Genomic DNA, 23,331 nt, shown 5'->3' with positions numbered 1-23,331 from the left:
AGTGTCTCCTCTCTCATGGTGTCTACGCTGGAATGGTGACAGCAGTATCTAGTACGGACTTCACACTTTTCAGTATCTCCACCCCTAGAATGCTGTGGCCTTTCCCACTCAGCTCTTAGGGCAAACTCAGTCTTTTCTTTTTCAAACTTTGACAAACTCCCTAAACTAGGATTTTTTTCTCAAAAAGCTCACGTGTAAATAAGACATCTAAGGCTGAGTGTAGTGGCCTTGGGTGAGTGGTAGGCATATCCCTATGCATTTGAGACTCGTTTGTCTACATAGTGAGTTCCAGGCCTGCAATGAGACCCTGGCTCAAAACAACAGCACAGTGAGACTGGGGACAGGGCTCAGTGGTTAAGTGTTCTCACAGAGGATCTGGGTTCAGTTCTCAGCAGCCATACTGGGTGGTTCCTAAGTGCTGTAACTCTAGTTTGAGGGGCCATAACACCCTCCTCTGGTCTCCAAGAACACCTGTATGTGTGTAGTGAACATATATGCCCACACATACACATAAAAACCAAACTAAATAAATCTTTATTTAATCCAAATGAAATCCAATATTGGTAAGTAATTAATGAGAAAAACATACTTTAAAATTTTTTCTATACAAAGGAATATTTTCTTTTTCACTTTTATTTTGAGACAGAATCTCATGCACCCAGGCTGACCTTGAACTTGTCATATGGCCGAGATGACTTCTGACTTCTACTCCTCCTGCCTCCTTCTACCTCTCAAGTGCTGGGATTATAAGCGTGCATATATGAGGTGCTAAAGACTGAAGCCAAGGTCTATCTCAGGCTACCAATTGAGCTAAACTCCAGACCCGAAGGACTATTTTAGGCATGCACAGGAACATGGAGAATAACCTTAGGTGTTCAGAAATAAGCCAAAGAGGTCAAAGAAGATGGGTCAATGGGATAAGTAGTGGACTCAAATTCACACAATGCTGGCAGCTTTGCACTCCACTATATTGTGGCACAGAAGGCAGTGTCCCAAGTACACAGGACAGGCAAGGGCATCCTGCTCTGGTGCGGCGGCCGCTGTGTCGTCACTCACCTGTGCCATTGGCTAAGCCACTGCTGCTGGGGTTCTTCACAGGTTGGCGGTGGCGGTTCCTAGCACCAGGACTTTGTTCGCCAGTTGCTGTGGCTGTCCTGGCTGAGCCACCTGAATGTCTGTGCGTCCTGGGGGTTCAGAGTGTAAAGCAAACCGACATAAGTCACTGTGCGAAAGACGTTTTCCCTCTCTTGCTATTTATTAGACAGGCCCTGTAGCCACTCCAGCTTTTCATTTAACAGGAGCTGGCTCCGAGCAGAGACCCATGGAAGCTTCCTTCTTGGTAAAAGCCCAAAAGGCAGCTTTGTGCAAACTTTTCCACTTGAAGTAAACAAATCTAGAGCAAATCACCCCACATCTGAAATAACTGGCAAATACCCTGTGACCATCGCATTATTTTTATTGGGCCTAAGTATTAGAAATAAAAAAAAATCTGGATAGAGGGTTGATGAAATAGTCTCCCATTAGGTAAAAGGGTCCAAAAATGTATGCAAATCAACTTTCTCTATCGCTGGAGAGATAATTAGGCAGTGTGGGGCAATGCATATGGCGGCACATCATACCTCGAGAAGATAACTCAACAGCTCCTGGTGAGTGAGACAATACAGAAGTGGCCCTCACCCACAGGGATGGAAGGATCTAGCAGAAACCTATCTGACATTTTCTCAGAGCACAAAGCAAGGAGGAAAATGTATTCTTGGGCTTGTTTTATAGCCTGCCTTCATTCTACTCTGTGAAAACTTCTGACTTCTAAGTTTCTCTGCTCTTTGGCTTGGCTCTTTCATTAACAGACATTCTCAGTATGCCCATAGTCATTTCATTTGCAATGACCAGATGGTTTAAAGGCCATCTTCTGAATGAAGACAAGTCTGTTTCTTTCCAGGAAAGGAATCAAAGGTTGAGAAAACAACTTACACCACCACAGAGCGCAGGGCTGAAAGACCATAGACAACAGAACGGATCACAGTGACCCCAGAGGAAAACCTTACACACTAAGCTACACCCCATGACCTGGGCCCTGCACTTTAAGGTACCAGTTCACTCAGCACAGCCACTCTGACTGACAGGGCCTCTACTGCCTCATTTACAGGTAAACAAACAACAGAACGTTCTACAGAGCAGAAGCTTGGAACACAGTCCCACCCATTTTCTTGGCTGGAGATGGACAGTGGACTGGGGGGGGGGGGGGCTTTTGTTGACTTTCTCTGGGGCTACTTTCCCCTAGTCAGTCAGCAAGACTTGACCTCACACAGCTCCCTGCTGGGAGGAGTACCCACCAGAGCGCCTGCTGCTGAGAATATCCTCCAGAAGGCTGGGACTGAACCCTGCAGCATAAAGAACAGCCGGCTTGGTAGGGGTTCGGAACCATCCCACCGCATACCTGCCTCTGCCTCCTGAGTGCTGGGGTTAAAGACATTCAGCACCAGCCCTGGCTTTCAGTAACAGACTCTTGTGACAAGATGGACATAAACCAAACACTAATGGTGATGACCTTAGGAGCTCTGAAAAGGGATTCTTTGGTTTTGGTGTTTGTGTTCTTAGATTTTTCTAGTTGCTTTCTCAGAGCTTGTATACTTCTGATAAGGAAAAAAACCCATAAAAGTTTTTTAAAGAGAAAGAACAGTTGTGCTTAGGGGGGACAGGGAGAGAGGGAAGGCAGATGTGGTGGCACACATCTGAAATGCTAGCACTCAGGACGCTGAGGTGGGAGGACTGCTGAGGGTTTGAGAACAGCCAGGGTTACACTGCAAGTACCAGACTAAGAGCTACAAAATGAGATTTTATCTTTAAATAAATTAAAAAACAAAAACAAAAACAAAACAAAACAAAAAACCAAAAAAGCTGATAATGGTGTCACACACCTTTAAGCCCAGTGGCTACGAAGTGAGTGAGAACAGAGAGGCAGAAACAGAGACAGACTTCAGGACCCAGCAAACTCTGGAATCCACACTACAGAAAGCCAGTGTGGTCCTTGTAAGCTGAAAGAGGACACGACTCAGCCACAGAGGTAAGGGCTCAGTTCAGACTTCTCTGTTCATCTTATTTTTCCTCGAACCAATTTCAAAACTCAAAAACTGTCAACCATACCTCCAAGAATTTCAAAGCCCCCATTGGTGGGAAGAAATAATAGTATTAAGTGCTTCACCACAGAAACAGAAAGAACACACACCAGTTCTGGAGGGAAAGGTGTCTGCTGCAGCACTGTCCAGTGTGGCTCAGTGTATGCATGTGTTGAGGGCAGAGAGCTTGAGAGAGATGAAATTAGTTAATGAAGGTGTATTCCCGCCAAGAGTCTTCTTCCATAGACAACAAAAGACCTTCCTGGTTTGTAACTACAGTTCCTCATGGAGTTGAAGCAGCAAGGACACTGTCAGACACACAGGCGTTAACCAACCCGGATAACTTCCCGAGCCAAGGTTCCTTGCTTGTCATTTCTGTCAAGCAGCTGGATATGGATAACAGGGTGGGGCTCATGGCTCTCCTGGCTCCTCCTCCCTCTCCTCCCTCTCTTCCCTGAAAGGGCATGTGGTCAGAGTTGACAGAGAATGCTTTCAGAAATGTTTAACCACTAATGACAGCAGCTTACCCTGAATGACAGGCTGGAGCAGGGCCGGGATTAGCCCATAAGTCAGGGGCAGCTGGGACCACTCTGTGCAAATGGCTGCCTCACAGCTGGGCCAACTGCCCACCTCTCTCTCTCTCTCTCTCTCTCTCTCTCTCTCTCTCTCTCTCTCTCTCTCACACACACACACACACACACACACACAGACACACACACACACACACACCACACACCACACACACACATATGCATACACACATTCTTTCTCTCTCTCCACACACACACACACACACACACACACACACACACCACACACACCACACACACATATGCATACACACATTCTTTCTCTCTCTCTCCACACACACACACACACACACACACACACACACAGACACACACACACACCAAATTAACTATTTATCTATCTATCTATCTATCTATCTATCTATCTATCTATCTATCTATCCCCCTCCCTCTCTCCCATCTCTTCTCTCTCTCCATCCCCCTCCCTCCTCTTGCCCTTGTATTACCTTCAAAACCCCTTACTCCTTACCCCTCACAGGGAAGACAAAGCCTTACCAATTGAGGAAAAATCTCTTCAGCAGTTTCCTCTCCTGGGTTGCTCACTCAACCCTTAAAAGATGCGATTGTGTCGTGATTACCAACTGGCTCACTCACTGAAACCACACACCACAAGCCAAAATAGCACTAGGACAAACTCAGGCAACGGGGAGGAGATGAGCTGGCCTCTGCCACAGACAGCCTGGCTTCAGCTCTGCCAATGACTCCAACTTTGGCTTCATCCCCCTCCACACTGTAGGGGCAAGAAGTTTCTATGAAGCCCCCCTCCCCTCCACATCCACACACTAGGCAATGAGGAGACAACTTAACCACCATGCCAGTCAGGCCAAACTCCACGATGGTGTCAAGTTGCTCAGTTATAGAAACTTAGCTCTGTTTCTGTCAAATCCTCCTTCGAATGTTGGTAATATCCTTACCTCAGTTCCTCCCTCAGGAACTGAAGCCACCGAGCAATTCCAATCAAGGCCAGAGCCTGGGATTCTCTCCACACTCCTCTCTGAAGCAGAGGAGGTCTAGGCAACTGTTCTTGGCTTTCATCTTGGTCCTGAAACTTTGTATCCTGATGACCACAGTCTTAGATTCTTGAGACATCTTGTCTCATCCTTTTTGTGAATCACTGAACTGTTACTCAACTGTTACTTCTGACTGCAAGTCCCTGTCTAGGACTGGAACAAAACAGGTCCTGACCCCAAGAAGCTGTCACCACAGTGAAATACAGTAACCTGCAGTCTTGCTCCAATACACCTGTGTTGCAGGATATCTGATCACACTGTGTACCCCGAAATTGTGTTATTTACTGAAAAAACCTGTTTCTAGTTGTGGGGTGGCTCAACCCTTAGCACCTTTAATCCCTCTGGTTGGAATACAGACACACCCTTAGTACACATCTTTAAACCCAAAACAATGAAGGTAAAGTTAGTTTGTAGAAGGAATCCCCTATGTTTGAAAGTGATATCTAATTGAGTGGCAGAGAAAGGGACAAATCAGAGAAAAACTTAACAAAATAGGATATGCCCAAGGAGAGAGCAGTGCAAAGGGAGAGGGCAGCTTTACCAGGACAGTGGTATAGAGACAGGTTGTAGATAAAGAGAGCAAGCTAGATGCAGGTGAAGACAGAACAAGCCAGAGAACAAGGAGCCAGAAGACTAGAATAGATTGCCGAAGTTAGTATGAGGCCAAGCAGCAATTCAGTCAGAAGCCGTGAGAAGCCAGATTGAATCTGTGTGGAGAGGAGTTTGATTTCAGCAGGAGCTGGAAAGGTTGAGTTATTCAACAGTAAGTCTCAGAGACTGAAAACAATCTAAGCCTAATAAGATTGTACAGAGCCTAGAGGCTTCCAGGACTAGGCCTAGGCTAGCAGACGGAGGCAGTGAGCTTGGAGACAATTACATCAAGTAAATAAAAGATACTTTTATATGCTTATGTGTCCATAATGCTGCTATGACAAACTGTTCTTTCAAAAACACTGCCCTGAGAGGGGCCCTGAGCAGTAGCTCAGTGACTAAGAGCACCAGCTGCTTTTCCAGAGACCCAGGTTCAGTTCCCAACACCTGATTCAGTCTGCTCACTGACGTATCTAACTCCAGCTCTGAGGAGCCCTGAGGCTTCTGTCCTCCATCAGCATCTGTACTCGCTGTGCACACACTCACGTGCAAATACACCTACCTACACATAATTTAAAATGAGTCTTAAAACATTTAATTAAAAAACAACAAAAAGACAGTCCATGGACTGCAAATATAGAACTACAAAAGAATTTTTCTCTAGAACACATAATGTCTTAAGTTAACTGAGTATTTTAAAAGTAAAAGGTATGAACAGATTCTTCTTATCAAAGGCATGCAGATAGTAAAGAAACGCAAAAACATCACCAGCACCCCGAGCTCTTAGGGAAATGCAAATGAAAAAGACAATAAGGTATCTTGTTTCCTTGTTGTGGTTTATGTTTTTATTTTGAAACAGAGTCTCATCTTGTACACCAGGCTGGCCTCACACACAAAGATCTGCCTCCCAAGTACTGGGATTAAGATATGCCCATCTTACTTCATAACTTAAAAATAATAGTAATAACAGTTTGTATATTTCAGTCACAACAGAACTGTCTCACTAGCTGAGAAAAAAAATAAAAGGTTTAAAGGGCAGGTAACTTGCAGAGGGAGAATAGCACACGTATACAGAAGAAGCATTGATGTGATTGTGACTTAAGACAAGCCTAAGGCCCTACAAACATCTCTGTTGGTAAACGTGGAGATTCCTTAAGGCTGAGCACTTGACTTCCAGATGCCACGCATACTGCTCTATCTCAGTAGCAGACTTGGAACATGGAGTTCTTTGACCTTCAGACCTGCCCATTGGTGCAGGAAAGAGAAGTTTAAGGACCTCACAACTGATGGCTTTCCTTCAATTGAACAAAACAGGCAGACATTATACAGCCTAATAGATGTATCAATCTGTCTGATCGGAATCAATCACACTTGCTTGAGCACGTGAAGCAAGAGGGCACCTGCCCATCACACTGTCCTCTCCTCAGACTCTTAGCTGGCCATTGTCTATTAATAGCAGCGTGGGAAAAAAGTTAAATGGAGCTGGGCCAGTTTCCAGTAAGAGAATCAGCAAGAAATGGGCATTTAAAATAGAAGTAAAAAAGAGACAAAAGGGGTGGGGGTTGGTGACAGAAAAAGAAGCGCCTCTACCATTCCGAGAGGTATCTATAGGCAAGCCTCCTCTACCCGTCTCCTTCTCAGACACCTCACTCAAACATCAACTCAAAAGAAAGAGAGAAATGGAGGTGGATGGATAGGATGGATAGGTGAACCAAGGAAGGCACAATTAGAGCTGAAAACAAGACCATGTGAGTCATCCCCAGAGTAATGGGGCCAGCTCTACACCCCACCTCTAAGCTGCCAGGCTCAGGAAGGACAGGAAAGGAAGACAGAGCACTGCTGTCAAGTCTAACTACAGTAAGACAGACAACTAACCTCTGCTCAGCCTGGGGAGACAGCAATGCTTTCTGTGGTTGCTACTGTTCTGGACTCCCTAAGAGAGAATTAATTGTCCCTCATCTACTCTAATATCAGGTCGCACGTTGAGCTTCAGTGATCAGAAAACCCCACTCTGCCAAACTCACAAGACAGCTCAAGTTCAGAATTGAGGAAATGAGTCAGCAGAGCATTGGAAGACATAAGAAAGTCCTCGGACAGAGGCAGTAGCATATGAGACTGTCAGAACCAGCGGTAAAGGACATGGAACACTCACACAGGAATCTGTCCTGTGGGCCATCAACCTCCACTAACACACAAGAAGAATCTGCAGAGGACTGGTCTGCAGAGAGCTGAACACCAAGGTGTCTGTCCAACATCTCTTCTTCCTACTGGAAGTGGCTGCATCTTAACCTAGCCTTTCACTGCCTCCCTGGAAGACAGTTCTGATCCTGAAAGAACTGACTACTGACCAGGCCCTAGTATCTGGCCCTAGTATACCCCCTAGTTTATCAGGGGGTCCTTTGTATCCAAGGGGTTCTACCTCCACGGATTCGATCAACTGGGGATCAAAAAGAACGGGGGGGGGGACATATGTATTGAATGCAGACAAACTTTATTTTCTGATATTATTCCTTAAACTATTTGCATGGCCTTTGAAGGGTTAATGTAGAGTGACTTAATGTATATGGGAAGATTTAGGTAAGTCACATGGTTATACCACTTTACCTGTGGGTCTTGAGTATTCATGGATTTAGTCCAAGGAGGATTAAGAATCAGTCCCCAGGGCTAGTGAGAGGCAACTGTACTGGGGACACAGTGAGTTATTTCTAACTGTTCTGACATGACAAGTCACAAGGCAGACATGCAGCGGGAGGAAGGGAAGAAAGAAATGAACATTCCCCTAACTGCTGCTGTGCCCTCCTACCCAATAAATACAGGCGCCTGCTCGCCTGCCCGCCTGCTCGCCTGCTCGCCTGCCCGCCTGCCCGCCTGCCCGCCTGCTCGCCTGCCCGCCTGCCCGCCTGCTCGCCTGCCCGCCTGCCCGCCTGCCCGCCTGCCCGCCTGCTCGCCTGCCCGCCTGCTCGCCTGCTCACCTGCACAGCTCTCCTTGGACTCTCAACCCACCTGGACCCAAATCCAGAGCCTGGGTGTGAACACCTAGTGCAGACTGCCTTCAGCAGCACACTGCTGCGTCCTAAGTCCTCACCACTCCCACTATGCTGCTTTGATTTCAAGTTTGTACTTGGTTTTGTTTCTGTTAGTTTAACATCTGTCTTCACTAAGGTCTATGAAAGAGGAACATGCCTGGTTTGTGACTTTCCGTACCCAGCAGTTAAGACACAGTGGTCTGGTGAATGAGAAAAGCAGGTCCCACAAGGCACATATCGCTACTAGGAAGATCATTGTGCCTAGCAGTCAGAGACTAGTAAAATTCTAATGAGACAGACAGACAGACAAAGACAGGATAGCCTCTCTGCCAAAGGTTAGAATTCCCCACTGCTAGTTCTAGGTATTATTCTCCACAAAGGCCAACCCTGAACAGCATATAAAACAATCAAGTATCACAACTTACTTCATTAGACTCATACTGTGTCCACATCAGCTCCCAGCCCTGGTTTGATTTTTTGCAGGTTTTTCTCTAACTGTAATTTTCTTTTATAAAGATTTGTTTGCTTACTTTTTGCATATATGTGAGTGCTGTTTTCATGCACGCCAGAAGAAGGAATCAGATTACATTACGGGTGGTGAACTCAGGACCTCTGGAAGAGCAGCCAGTGCTCTTAACCACTGAGCCATCTCTCCAGCCCCCTCTAACAGTAATTTTCAAGCAAAGCCTAGCACATGATCAAAGGCAAGAACTAAGAGACTTACTATGGTGGGCACAATTTCTAAAATGATCTCTCTTCTTCTCCTCCCCTCCCCTTCCCTCCTTCCCTCTGCCCCTCCCTTTTCTTCCTCCTTTCCTCTCCTCCTCTCCTCTCTCCTCCAATATACCTTGCCCTGATGCCTAAAACCTATGAGGTGGCATTACCCATCGTGAGCAAACTACGGCAGAAACATAGACACGTTTACATCTTTCCACAATGTCAGCTTGTCGGTTCTGCCAGCTGTACTTTGGAAAGTCTGTAGGGCTAGATAAGTTTCGTGAGGACCTACACATAAGTTGAGTGGCAGGCATTCTGAGGGTTGGTCTGAAATGGATTGCAGCAGAGGCAGAAAGCAGAGCAACTGAGGTGGGGATAGAAGCAGAGACCCAGTCATTTACTGAGGAGGCTCATAGCAGGTGCTTAGGTGACAGATCAGGATGCCTACAACCTGTCAGGCTTAGAGTGCTCCTTTAAATGGTTCAGTCATGGAAGCTGCATTCTACACTGGTCTAGTGTGCTTGTTAAAGTTCACAAACCTCATTTGTCCAACATAATTTTGTTTTGTTTTGTTCTGAGACACTATCGAGTAGCCCAGGTTTGCCTCTCACTCCCTATGTAGCTAAGACTGGCCTTGAACTAAGAACCTCCCAAGTGTTAGGATTATGAGTTGGCTAGGGTTACTATTCTTATGATAAAACACAGAACCAAAAAAACAAGTTGGGAAGAAAGGGTTTATTTGGCTCACACTTCCATATTGCTGTTCATCATCAAAGGAAGTCAGGACAGGAACTCAAGCAGGGCAGGAACCTGGAGGCAGGAACCTGGAGGCAGGAACCTGGAGGCAGGAACCTGGAGGCAGGAACCTGGAGGCAGGAACCTGGAGGCAGGAGCTGATGCAGAGGCCATGGAGAAGTGCTATTACTGCCTTACTACCCACAGCTTGCTCAGTTTGCTCTCTTATAGAACCTAGGACCACCAGTCCACGGACTGCACCACCCACAATGGGCTGGGCCCTCCCCCTTCATCACTACCTAAGAAAATGCCCTACAGCTGAATCTTTTGGAGGCAGTTCCATCCTCTCTGATGACTCTAGCTTATGTCAAGTTGATATAAAACTAGCTGGGATAGATTTAAGGATATAGTGTTCTACCCAGCTCTCTGGCTAACTTTGATATTCAGTGCTACTACTTTGTGTAAATTATCAGCCTTCTCCTCACAGATACTAGTTGTTTCTTATACGACACTATGTAGAGCCATTCCACCTTAGTTTTTTTGACTCAAAAAGGAGAAAACTGTTTTTTATAAAATGAAGCAACACAATGCCCCAGCTCTAAGCAAAGTGCTTTCTCCAGCCTGTGACAGAGAGAAAAATTAGAGACTCAGTGCCCCATGGATACGTCATTCCTGGTCTAAGGACAGAAAGAGCCAAGGGGAAGATGCTAAGGTACCAAGTCTCCAACACAGAGCTGTGTAGTAACGTTAGTACAGTTCCCACAGTGCCCCACCCATCGCCCCCGAGTTCCCAGGGACCTCGTCTACTGTAGTAGGTATCTCTCTGGAATGCCCTGCCCACCACCAAGGGACAGCAGTGCAGCAACCGGGTGCTTTATGAAGTGCATGCTTTCAAGATCCAATAAGCACTCAAGAATTTGGACAGCTACATATGAGACCTGACTGTTCTTCAAAGGTTAGAAATAGTCTTTTCTGGTAGATTCAGAGTGCTGCCTTTACACATTCTTCCCTGAAACAAGACTTGGTTACCTGACAACTCATCTCTGAGTCTAGGATCAGTCTTATAAAAGCTGCAAGGATCTGAAAAGAGGAGTCTATGAAAAATGTCCAATATGGAAAATATCAAGCATGGAGAGAAAGGCACCAGATGAAACAAGAGAAATGGAGTAAGCTGTAAGATCCCCACACTTATGAAAGGGACTCAAGTCTGGGAAAAGACCAAGGAACTTAAAAAACAAAAAGTCCCCTCCACCCATGCTCCTGTACTGTGTTCTCACACCTCAGAGTGAGGGTGCAAAGGAATGTAAACCAGTAGGCAAGACCCACCCTCAAGTCCTGGCAAACGAAGCACAGAAACACAAGGCTCTTTCAGCTCAGCAAACACTGAGGGAGCCACAGCTACGTGCAGCAGGGCACCATCCCGAGCTCCACCTGGGACACAAAGACGAATGAGGCGCTCGCTGCCCACGGCACTCAGCCTAGAGGCTCAGTCCACTCTCCCTGCATACCTCCTCCTGCAGGAAAACCAACACACTAAGGAAGAAGAAAAGATTCCTTCTGATTCTCTAGTCCATCAATCTCTAAGTGTAAAAAAAAGGATTATGATTTAATTGAAAGCCCAATGGCTTCAGCTCAATCCCTGGACCCCATATTGGTGAAAGGAGAAAACTGACTTCTGCAAATTGTCTGACCTCCACATACATATATACATACACACACACACACACACACATACACACACACACACACACACACACACACACACACGTCATTCTCATTTTAAAGGAGAAACGAAAATAAATATTTGTGCCATACCCTACTTTGGGTCTTTACTAACTTCTTTTTTCCTCTTTGTTACAAAAACATTTCACCTTCAAAGGCCACTTGTAATGACACCAAGTAGATCCAATGCACAGAAATGCTGTCAATCATCAAAAACTCAAACAAAATGTGCTCACAGGGAGTGCATCAGCACTTGCAGTTCACGCCTTTCCACACAGCCAGACTCAGAATGTGACATCTGGTTATCAAGTGAGTGAAAACACCTTCAACTCACTAAGACTCTCTGCTGCTCCTGTGTGTTTTGGGGGCTTCTTTTGAGAAAGTCCTCTTTTTTATTTGAAACGGGTTCTCACTATGAACGAGAGACTGGAGTTTCTTCAGGTTTACTATCCTCCTGTTTGGCCCCCTAAAAGTTAGTATTACAGCGGTACTCCCTCACACTCCTGCATCTATCTTACACTAAACGTTCAAGAAAATCAAACAGGCAGGACAGACAGACAGACTGTATGAAGCATAGCAATGGAAATGAGTCCAAACAAACCAAGAATCCCATGAAACATAAACAGGCCAATGGACTGTACAAATCTACAAATGGTCATGGATAGGTTTCTTTTGCTTTAAAATCAGGTAAATGCTTTAATAAGAAATAGCACCTAGAGCATAAAGAGAGCCTTTGAAAAGGTCGACCTTAACTGGATGGGGGCATAAATGCCATGCAGGGTTGGTGAGACAGCTCTGGAGGTGAAGGTGCCTGCTGCCTTGCCTGAGGACCTCAGTTTGATCCCTGGAGCCTACATGGTAGAACAAGAAACTAAGCACACATGCGCACACATGCACACACAGAAATAAATGTAAAAAACAAACAAACAAACAAACAAACAAAAACAATGCCAAGCAGATCAATGAGCAGCTGGCGGCAGACAGCTTCACTAACGTTAAACTGAAGGATTTCTTATACAGTTTTTAAAATTAGGAGCAGAAGAAAGAGCTCAGCAGTTAAGAGCATTGGCGATCTTAGTTCCGCTTCCAGCACCCACATCAAGTATCGCACGCACACTACCTGCAAACCCAGTATCAGGAAATCCAAGCCATTTGCACACTTGTGGTGCACATAAACTTATGCAGGTATACATCATATACTGTAAACAAAGAACTAATTTTAGAAGATGTGTTTATAGTTTATTTACAAGCCAATGTGTCTGTTTTACAGGCGTCGTCTGTCAGATGGGTTGTAACTACTGTGACTGCCACTGCCCCCCTCTCTGCCACGTGGCCTTTCTCAAGTGTGATGCAAGTGGAATCACGTCTCTTGGAAGTGGAGTTGCAGAGTCGTGAGTGCTGCTCAGGTTAGATAACATTAAAGAGAAAGAAGTGGCTGGGGATGTAGCTCAGTGGTAGATAGCTTGAGGGTCTGGGCTCCATCCCCAGCAACCACACCCCCACCACACACACACACACACACACACACACACATGCTCTTGATTACTCTCCCCAACCCATTCCTTCAATGTTCAATCCCTAGCCCTAAGTCTCCTAAAATTTTTGCTCAAAGATGCCCTATTTTGCTCTTGAATGGCCTATTTCAATATTTTGCTCCACTTTTATGGAATACATTTGTAATTCTTTGCATAAACAAACTATTGAGGTGAGGCAATAAGACAAGGTCTTGCTAGATACTCAAGCTGGTCTTACCCTCCCAAGCACTGGATATACACAGGCATATGCCACCAGTTATTTAAAATAATAAAGTTGAATTAAATTAGAAGGATAAAAAGGAAGACTCTGAGACGCCCATAGAATGTGGGGTGCAGAGCGACTCTGAAAAGGACAAGGCATAGATCGTACTAAGCCTGCAGGGGCAAAGGAGGGTTTGGGCAGCTGTAATGATGCAGAATGCCAGAGGCAGAGTCCAGAGGTAATAACAAGGAAACAGAAAGATGAGAGGCACAAAGAATGCTGACACCAGTATCTTCGATAAATTTCTAATAAGGTATATAACCTCATGAAACCATAAAACGATATAAAATTTAGGTTTAGTTCTGTGGCTATCTTTATCTATTACAATGAGAGAAAAGGGCCTCAAATACAGAACTGTTTTAGCATTTGAAAGGAGTCACTCCTTTTATGCTATTAAGTTGGCTATCACAAAGACAGTCACTAAGCCAAACCCCAAATTACCACCTCCATTAACTGGTACTTTACGGGGAGCTATGCAGCTCCAACAGAACTTTTAAGGAATATTATGACCTCACCATCCCAAGCCACAGCCATGAACAAGCACTCCAGCCTGCTTGCCTTACCACCCATGTCTGCTCAGAGCGTTAGCAGTCAGCTCTGCTCTCATCCTCCCAAACACACCAAGCTGCCCATGTTTTGACTAAGGAGCCATTCCTCCGAGACCCACGTTCTTCTCACTGACTCTCTCTAGATCTTTCCCCTTTAGCCACAAATTCCTAGAGCCGAGGAGTCCTGGACTATCAGTCCTGCACTCTAAATTGTGGCCACATTTATCTCGGCCTTGCTGCATGCCAAGAATACAGTGCCTGTGTCTCTGCAGTGAGGATGACGACTTTCCTTCAGTCAAGCCCGCCCAGCACCAAAGCCAACACTGCAGCAGATGTGGCACACACACCCTTTCTCTGAGGTTCCTTTCTCTGTAGACAACAACATGGCCTGTGAGTCTGAGAGCCCCTCTATTCCTCATCCTCCAGTCTCCCCCATGACTACATCTGGGCAGTCTGAAGTTTTTTGTTTGTTTGTTTGTTTTGTCTTGTCTCTATTTTACCATTGCTCAAGTCTAGTTGTTGATGATTTTTTTTAAGAAAGGTTTCTCTGTGTAGACCAGGCTGACCTGGAACTCAGAGATCTGCATGCCTCTGCCTCCCAGGTGCTGGGAATAAAGGCATGTACCACAACTACCAGGTATCCTCATTGTTTATGTAAACAAACAAACGAAGCCCATATGGATTCTAGAACAGGAAGCCAGCAGTCGAAACAATGCTGTCCAGATGGCCTGAACCAGGTTTATTGTTTAGTCAGGGTGGCCTGTTTTCACATGGAGGCTTGTTTTGGTTAATTCTGGCTAATTAAGAGTCTGACTGAATTAAGAGTCAGCTAGGTGGTGGCACGTGCCTTTAATTCCAGCACTTGTGGGGCAGAGAGCAGGCAAGCAGAGCTTTGAGCTAACTGGTCTACATAGTGAATTTCAGGACAGCCAGAGCTATACAGTGAGACCCTGCCTTAAGGGAAGAAAGTGTAAATTTCTTTGAGGAACAGAACTCCTATCAATTGGTTTCTGATTTTAGTGTTAAATGTTCTGTACCAGACATTCTCATGTAACTCCCCCCCCACCCCGGGACTGGAAGACTCCCAGCTTCCCTTTCAGGAAAGTTCTGTGTAATATAGGCTGCACTGCTGAGAAGTCAATGCTAACCGCAGCTTTGTTCATAGTTAGCAAAACTTAGGATCAACTAAAGTATACTTCAGTAAGTGAACAGAAAATAAAACATGCTGGATGCGAACACTAGAATACTACTCGGTATTCAATAGAAATCAACTGTACTCTGAGTCAATGAAACTAGTGTGAAAACTTCTCCACAGTGCATAAAATTCCAGGAAAGGAACGATGTAAAGAAACTAAAAGACCAGTGTCAGAGTCAGAGAGGGTGGAGGGCTGACTAAATGAGCACAGGGCAGAAGCTACCTGCATGAGGCTGCAACAGTGGACACACACCATGAATCTGTCAAAACCCACAGAATGAACACCACCAAGCCAGAGCACAAACACTGGCCTCTGAGTGGAGATCAATGTGCCGCCAGCCTCCCCTCAAACAAAGGCTGATCCTGGGCTGCAGAGGGGCATAAGGACTCTATGCTCCTGCTCTGTTTTCCTGTGAACCTAAAATGACTCTTACAAAAACGAAACAGACAAAAGCAGGGGCTTTGGATTAGGGTTTTGGATTAGGGCTCTGGATTAGGGCTTTGGATTAGGGCTTTGGATTAGGGCTCTGGATCAGGGTTTTGGATTAGGGCTCTGGATTAGGGCTCTGAATCAGGGCTCTGGATCAGGGTTTTGAATCAGGGCTCTGGATCAGGGTTTTGAATCAGGGCTCTGGATCAGGGCTTTGAATCAGGGCTCTGGATCAGGGCTGCTGCAGCAATCATCTCCCATGCAGTATGACCAAAGGACTCCTGTCCCTGAGTAAGCCAAGCTCTCTTATTTTCCTACCTTTGCCCATGCAGAACACTCTGCTTATAGGGACACCCCTGACCCCCATTTCACTAGATCAGCAAAATCTTTCAATGTATCTTTAAATGCTCCACTCTTGTCTATGTGCTGGTGTGTATACACTAGCACTTGGGTGTGTGCACACTATGGGTATGCTGGTGTATAAACACTTGAGTGTGTACACACCAACACTTGTGGTTGTTGCCCAGTGTCTTGCTACACAGTCCTTAGTATCAGGTATTGTGCCTTTCCATCTTTTTTGTGGCCATGACTACTGTGAGCCTGGCTTTCCTTACTCTTAGTTCTACTCAGTTTTCTGGGCTACACCACCTCCTATCCCACAGAGGAAATGCCAAATACCTAGCTATAAAATAAACAGATAGGAAATAAGTAAATGTACAATGTCACTTTTATTAAGAGATAATCAGTGCGTCAATGGCATATTTAGAAAGTACTGATTTCCATAAGTACTTCTGAAAATGCCCTGAATGCTTGTCCTTGATCTCAACAGTTCAGAAGACAGCCTAAAGGCTCCCTGGGAGCAGGGACTATGTCTGTCACCACGAATGATGAAATGCATTTACACATATCTCTTTCCTCTTTACAGCATCACTAACGAGCATGAGGCTATAGCCAGATTTTAAGGGAAGCATAAAGTCACTAAATTCTATTTCATTCCAGGCTGACAGAGTAACATCTCCAAATCAGCTTTGGTCAGCTCCATGGAAGAATGAGTGGCAGTAGCCAGCAATGACTGAAAGAATGGCTCTGGTCCCAGAGTCCCTCTCTCCCTGTCGGCCTTGCTCCCCCATTCTCCCTTGTCCCTCCCAAGGCTTCCCAGCAGACTCACACCCGGCTGAGTTTATTTGTCTTTCCTTTCTGGGATCTGCTGTCTGCAGACACAGCCCATGAGCTATTCAGAGCTCACCAGAGACTCTGGGCTATACAGACTTCCCAGAATACAACTCTTTCCAGTCTTGGGGGAGGGGGGGCTCCTAATGCCAAGTCAAGGGAGCTAATAAATCTAAGAGGTTTTCGTCATAGCAGGACAAAAAAGAAAGGTCACAGAGGGAAACAGAAAACCATTACAAGGATGTCCTAAAATGGTCATAATAAGAATGTCACTGGGAAGAATATGTTCAAATGCAGATTTAAACTAACGTTAGCTGGGCCTTAGGATTTTCATCTCTCACACATGCACAACACATCTGGAGTGCGGAGAGTATGGCTTACTGCTAGAGTGCCTGCCTGACATGGTCAAGGCTCTAGGTTCAGCTCCCAGCATCTGAAAACATTCACATCTGCTATATTCAAAATAAACTGATAGAGACAAGGAAAATAAACTGCGCCCACAGATCCAGCTTCTTAACCAAGGTCCCTTGTAGAGACCTTCTAATGTAAAGCTCTATCTACCAGGCCTGGTGACACAGGCCTGTAAATCCAACTATTCAGGAGGCTGAGGCAGGAGGATCACAAGTTCAAGGTCAGCCCAGACTACAAGAGTGAACTGAAGGCCGATCTAGACAACTTAGTAAGACTCTATCAAAAAAAAAAAAAAAGTGTCTGGGGTTCATATAGACCAATAGCACAGCATCTGCCTAGAGCAAAACACTTAATTCCATCCCTAACACTGTGGGGAAAGAACCAACAACTTTATGAAACTAAAAGTAAATAAGGATATACTTCCTTTTTGCTGATTCATCTCCTTATCTATAGAACCTTCCCAGAGGTTCCGGCTGGAGCCAGGTTCACATCAGAGGCCATAAGGTTGGGCTAGGAAGGGAAAAGGGCCCTACATAGACAGTTAACTGGCTGGGTTCCCTCCCACCACTCACCTCACACAACAGAGGGGAAGAAAGAAAAGAGGATCACAGGTGATCCAGAAACAGCACATCACAAAGGAGCCCAAACACCCTTGGCTTTCCTATTCCAGCCTGGAGTTTCACGACCATGTCTAATCTCTAGGAGACCCTAAGAAAGACTGCCAGCACTGGTGTCACCCCTTCTACGTGGTTCCTCTTCCCTCTGCACACATTCTACTTAGCTCCTAGGATCAGTGGACAAAGGAAAAGGTCCTAGTCCACACTGCTCAGACTGCCCCTGCCATGCTAGTTTCCTTTCTTGCACATATCTGCCTGCTCCATGAAGCTCTCTCACATCACTAAGACTGAACTCACTATAAAGGGAGGGGACCCTCCAAGATGGTGCACAGTACCAAGGACATGGGAGCTGACAAGTCTCCAAAACCAGCCTCATTCCAGCAACAGAAACAATACATGAAGTGCCCTTACATGCTCTCCTCAGGCCTACACCATATACCAGCTCCTCCAAGGGCATGGAAGGCAGCATATATATACAATGCATGCCAACGGGCACAAGCCAAGGGTCAACTCATACTTAATCAAACATGGAATGGCTGATGGCCAGCCCTCTCAAGCCACCAAGATTAAGGATGCTACCTGGAGGGGGTAGGCTTTCACCTGGACCCTAAATCCCACACTGAACTCTCAGGTTGTAAGACAGCAGGTGTCCTAAGAGACCAGCGAGGAGCATCCCCTAGAACCACTTTACCTGATTACACATGTAAACCAGGCAGAACAGACATAGGAGCTATCACACAACCTTTGAGAATCTGGAGTCTGTCCTCAAGAATCTGGTTCCCTGCTGTTCAGGCTCCTTACGGTGGCAGATGACACTTTTTATTTAGTTATTACACTGTGAAATATACCCCTAAGCATAGAAAATGTTAAACATATTTACAGAAAAAAGAGGAACATCAGGAATTACCACACAGGCTAACAAACCATAAGCATGGCCTTAGACACCATTCTTTTGTAGCCTTTCATTATTATTCCTGTCTCCTCTGTCCAAAATCAACAATTCTCTTGATTTCAAGATTATTTGTTCCCATCCATTTTGTTTTGTTTTGTTTTTATTGGAACATAGTCTCCCTATATTTCTCAGGCTGGCCTCAAACTTAGGGTTCTAGTAATCCTCCTGCCTCAGCCTTCTAAAGTAGCATGGACCATATATAAGTACATGTCATAGAATCCCACTTTTCTCAACCAATTTTTATACTTTTATCTATAAAGGTATCAATTAAAAAGGTACTTGTCGGGGCTAGGGAGATGGCTCAGTGGTTAAGAGCACTGACTGCTCTTCCAGAGGTCCTGAGTTCAAATCCCACAGCCACATGGTGGCTCACAACCATCTGTAATGGGATCTGATGCCCTCTTCTGGTATGTCTGCAGACAGCTACAGTATACTCATATAGATAACAAATAAATAAATCTTTGGGAAAAAAAAAAAAAAAGGTACTTGTCGGGCTTGGTGAGATGGCTCAGCAAATAAGACCCTTGTTACCAAGCCTGGTAACCTGAGTCGGATCCCCAGAACTAATACATTGGGGCTCCAGCAAATTATCCTCTGACCTCCAAATGAGAACTGGGTACTCATACAACACACACAAAACATATAGATAAGAAAATAAATATGTATTTTTTATTTAAAAGATGTTAATCCAGATGTGGTGAACACATGTGTACAGTTTCAACAATTCAGTGGTAAAAGAATCAGGAGTTCAATGTCAGTCTATGATATGAGTTCCCAAAAGAAAGAAAAAAGAGACCACAGCATCTAATAAAACACCTCTTCTCTTTTAAGATGTAGATATGTTCATATGTGCAGTGGGCGGGGCTGACTGGTCAGCACGCTCAGACCTCCTGCTGCAACTCGCCCTCCACCACCACCACCATCACTGAGACTACAAGTGACACCACGCCCAGGATTTTTATGAAGGTGCTGAGTTTGAACTCAAGTCCTCTTGTTTGCAAGGCTCATGCTTAATTGAGTCATTCTTTGAGCCTCAGATTAAGTGGTGTCAGTATGTTTGACCCAAAGTTTTCAAGTCCAGCTAAGAAAACCAAGAAAGTAGTTAGGAAGCACTAAAGCAGAGAAAGCGTTTTTTATAAGGGAAAGATGCTGAGGTGTCCCTGCTTGAGCTAGTTACCACGGAAGAGATTCTGTTCCCTACAACTCTGGATTATTCTTTGGTTGATGCGATATTTGCCAAGCACATCACAGGTCCTAGTCCTGCAGGACCTAAGTATGTATTACCTCCCACAAGTCACCTCATATAGCAAGTCACAGAAAACGTGATAGGTATTCAGTGTGAGGCGAGCCTTTTGTACACGCTCAAGAGAAATGAGAACGGGGAAACAGATCTCAGTTTCTAGCCAAACCAGGATCCCAAAGGGCAAATGTCCACTTGCTCTTGCAGTCAGTAAGTTCTGGCCGCCTTAAAGCCATAAACAAACCAATTCAGAAGCTGCCTTCTGCTCTCAAGGGAATCTGTCAGGTGCTGTGGATACTAGCTAGAACACAACTCTATTCCCAAAGCATTATTCTGTACCCTCTGGGACTTGCGTGGGAAGATTTCTAACAACAATTTGCCCACTGTAAAAAGATAATATTTATAACTACGTTCATATGATTTTCTTCCTGAAAATGTCTGGGGATTTTGTACATTGTAATAAACACTAAACACATCCTCTTCCTCCTCCCCTCCTTCTCCTCTACAATCTCTCCATTACATTTAAAACTATTCTCTTGCCTAGGAATTCAGTTGCCATGGAAATGAGTTTAGAGCACTAAAGCAGAATTACATCATCCACAATAGGCATAAGAAGCTTGAATGAGCTCAGACCCTCAGCATAGAAAATTTTATCCAACATGTTAAAGGAGGAACCATCAGCCACCCCCAAAAAAGAAATGCAGTCAGAAAATCCTCCATCCAAAGAAGCCTGTACGCCAGGCATCGTGACTGCCATAGCCGGGCAGGTCACCGTCTGTTCAACAGGTCTCTCTTACCCCAAGGCCGACCACCAGCCCCAGTCACTGTCAGTGTACAGCTGACTCCCTAGGAATCCAAGTGCTGTGCTCCCTCCAGATCGCCTTAGCAGACTGGAGCAGTGAAGGGAAATTTCCAAGTTTCTGAACGTATGGTTCCTTGCCACTAGCTAGTATATTTTCCCTAACTTCAAGGACCTTGTCTCACCAACAAGGGGTACTTACCGGGATCTGCCACCAAAGCAGTTTGTACTGGGGGGCTGGTGCCGGGTCTCTGGAGCTAGAGCAGTCCCACTGGATTCTCTTGAAGGTGGTTGTGATCCTGGAGAATGGACCAATCACAAGAAAGGACAGAAGTGCTGAGAAACTTAGTCCTTGTCTGAGAGCTACCTACCAGGCAGAGAATTCCCTCTGTATCTTAGGAGTTACCCCACTGTGATGGCACAGGGCACGCTGGCAGCTGTAGCCACTGGTACAAAGAATAGGGATTATCATCTGAGATCACACAGTTGGAACTCAAACTTGGGAGACAGTGTCTCTTCTCCACACATTCCAGAACATCCCAGATGCTAATACACAGCCCTGCCTTTTCCACCGGATGAACTCTCTAAGATGGTGGCCAAGTGAATGCATGGGATGAGGACAATTTTCACGATGCAAACAGAGTTTGTAAAGCCAAAGAAGATCATGTCACTCTTTACCTAAAGGCCCTCCAAACAGCTAGGAGAGGCTTAAACAAGATATCATAGTAAGGCAGCTGGGGTGACAGTGAGTTCAAGGCTAGCCTGAGTTATACAATAGGATCTTATCTCCAGAAAAAAATTATGCATATATGGAACTGGCAAGACAGTTCAGTGGTTAAAAGCAATTGCTGCTTACAGAGGACAAGAGTTCCATTCCCAGCACCCACATTAAGTGGCTTACAACCACCTGTAATTCAAGCTCCAGAGTCCTTCCTTCTGGACTCAGGGAACACCCACATATATGTGGCATACACACCTATACACCACAAAAAAAATGAAAATAAATCTTTAAAAATTATGTATATATGTATAGCATAAAGGTAAAAGTGAAAGTCTGAAAGCCAAGAGAACGAACTAGAAATGATATGGAGAAGACAGAGCCTGGGTACAGCAGACGTGCTTATATGGTAGCCTATGTAACCAGTGCTGTGAACACACACACACACACCAGAGAGATAGCGCTGCACTGTGACAGCACTCGTCACCAACCCTGACAACATGAATCCAATTCCCAGATCCCTCAGAGAGAGTCAGTTGTCACAAGTGGTCCTCTGACCTGACCTCCACACATTTGCCACACACAATTTTTTTTATGAAATAACAAAAGTTTTGAAGAAAGAAGACAGCCAAAGCTATTATACTGAGAAACTCAATCTTTAAAAAAAAACAGGGGTTGGGGATTTAGCTCAGTGGTAAAGCACTTGCCTAGGAAGCGCAAGGCCCTGGGTTCGGTCCCCAGCTCCGAAAAAAAAAGAACCAAAAAAAAAAAAAAAAAAACCCACAAAACAAAAAAGACATACCAAAAATACTCTAGTGGAAGCAAAGCCTAGTACAGGAGCTTTTTGGGGGTGTGGGGGGAGAGAGATTTATTTATTTACTTGCCTGCACATATACCTGTGCACCATGTGTGTGCCTAATGTGGTGGAGGGAAGGAAAAGGTGTTGGATTTCCTGGAACTGGAGTTGTAGATGGTTATAAGTGCCATGCGGATGCTGGGAACCAAACCCAGGTTCTCAACAAGAACAACCAGTGCTCTAACTACTGGGCCATCTCTCCAGATCAGAGCGGAAAGTTCTAAACAGCTAAGTTCTCTCCAACCTCTGAAACTGCACCTTGCCTTTGAATTAAGAGCTCATACATCACCCCTAATGCTACAGAAAGTGTGTTTAGCCTAAGAAGTTCCACCTTACGTCACACCTAACAAAACATTTAATGAGAAAAAGGAGAGAGAAACAACCCATTTCAGACCTCAGACTCCATGAAATAATTTCCTGCTAGATCCAGAAGTGACTAATTTCAGACTAGATCAAATGGAACAAACTCGCAACACTCCAAACCCTCAGATCCGAGCAGGGGGCACTATCCTCTGCTTCAGCTTGTCCCTTTTTGCTAGTTTATGTCTCCACAAAGATACACAGGTCCTACCCAGCCAACTCAATCTCTTAAGGGCACACTCAAGCTCCCCAGAGGATTTAACTAGAATCACACTTGTTAAAGGTTTATTTTCAAGGCTCATAGGAGGTGAAAAGACGCTTTTCTCTGTCTTCAATCCAAACAATCACACACAGAACTTTGACATTTATCTTGGGCCTTGAGAACCATGGCATGTTTTGATCTTAGAGACTAAGAGGAAGCAGGGCTGGCACTAAAGCAGGGCTGCTAAAGAGTCTCTAACCTGGACACGCGCACTCGTAGCAGAGAACCAAGCCCCTAGCATTGCTCCCACCCACTCTATCCTGGCACAGCCTGGGGAGCAGGGCGGTACTCACCGTCTGTCACTGCACTGCCATTAGGCACACTGCCCAGATCAACAGTTGGCCCATCCAGGAAAATTGTCAGCTCTCCTCCTGAGACAACGCTGCCTTTGTTCTCTGTCTGCAGGTTCAGGGTCAGTTGCGTGTTCTCCACTGTTGGATACAAAATGCAACACAGACAGATTAAGTCA

At 45.3% G+C, this 23,331-nt stretch overlaps 1 protein-coding gene across 1 annotated transcript in view; it reads right to left on the bottom strand.

Annotated features, from left to right (window-relative positions):
- Wwp2 (WW domain containing E3 ubiquitin protein ligase 2) overlaps window positions 1-23,331 on the bottom strand; it is a 124,405-nt gene that overhangs the window by 48,038 nt on the left and 53,036 nt on the right. The window contains exons 5-7 of the mRNA NM_001106184.1: window positions 23,156-23,293; window positions 20,869-20,965; window positions 1,057-1,184 (exon numbers count right to left, since the gene is read on the bottom strand). Of these exons, the coding sequence (NP_001099654.1) occupies window positions 1,057-1,184; window positions 20,869-20,965; window positions 23,156-23,293 (363 nt within the window). The remainder of the gene's footprint in view (window positions 1-1,056; window positions 1,185-20,868; window positions 20,966-23,155; window positions 23,294-23,331) is intronic.

Source organism: Rattus norvegicus, chromosome 19 (assembly GCF_036323735.1).
Source record: "Rattus norvegicus strain BN/NHsdMcwi chromosome 19, GRCr8, whole genome shotgun sequence".
Classification (NCBI taxonomy): Eukaryota; Metazoa; Chordata; class Mammalia; order Rodentia; family Muridae; genus Rattus; species Rattus norvegicus.
Note: the sequence above shows the minus strand (reverse complement) of the source record. Positions and strands in the feature narration are given on the sequence as shown.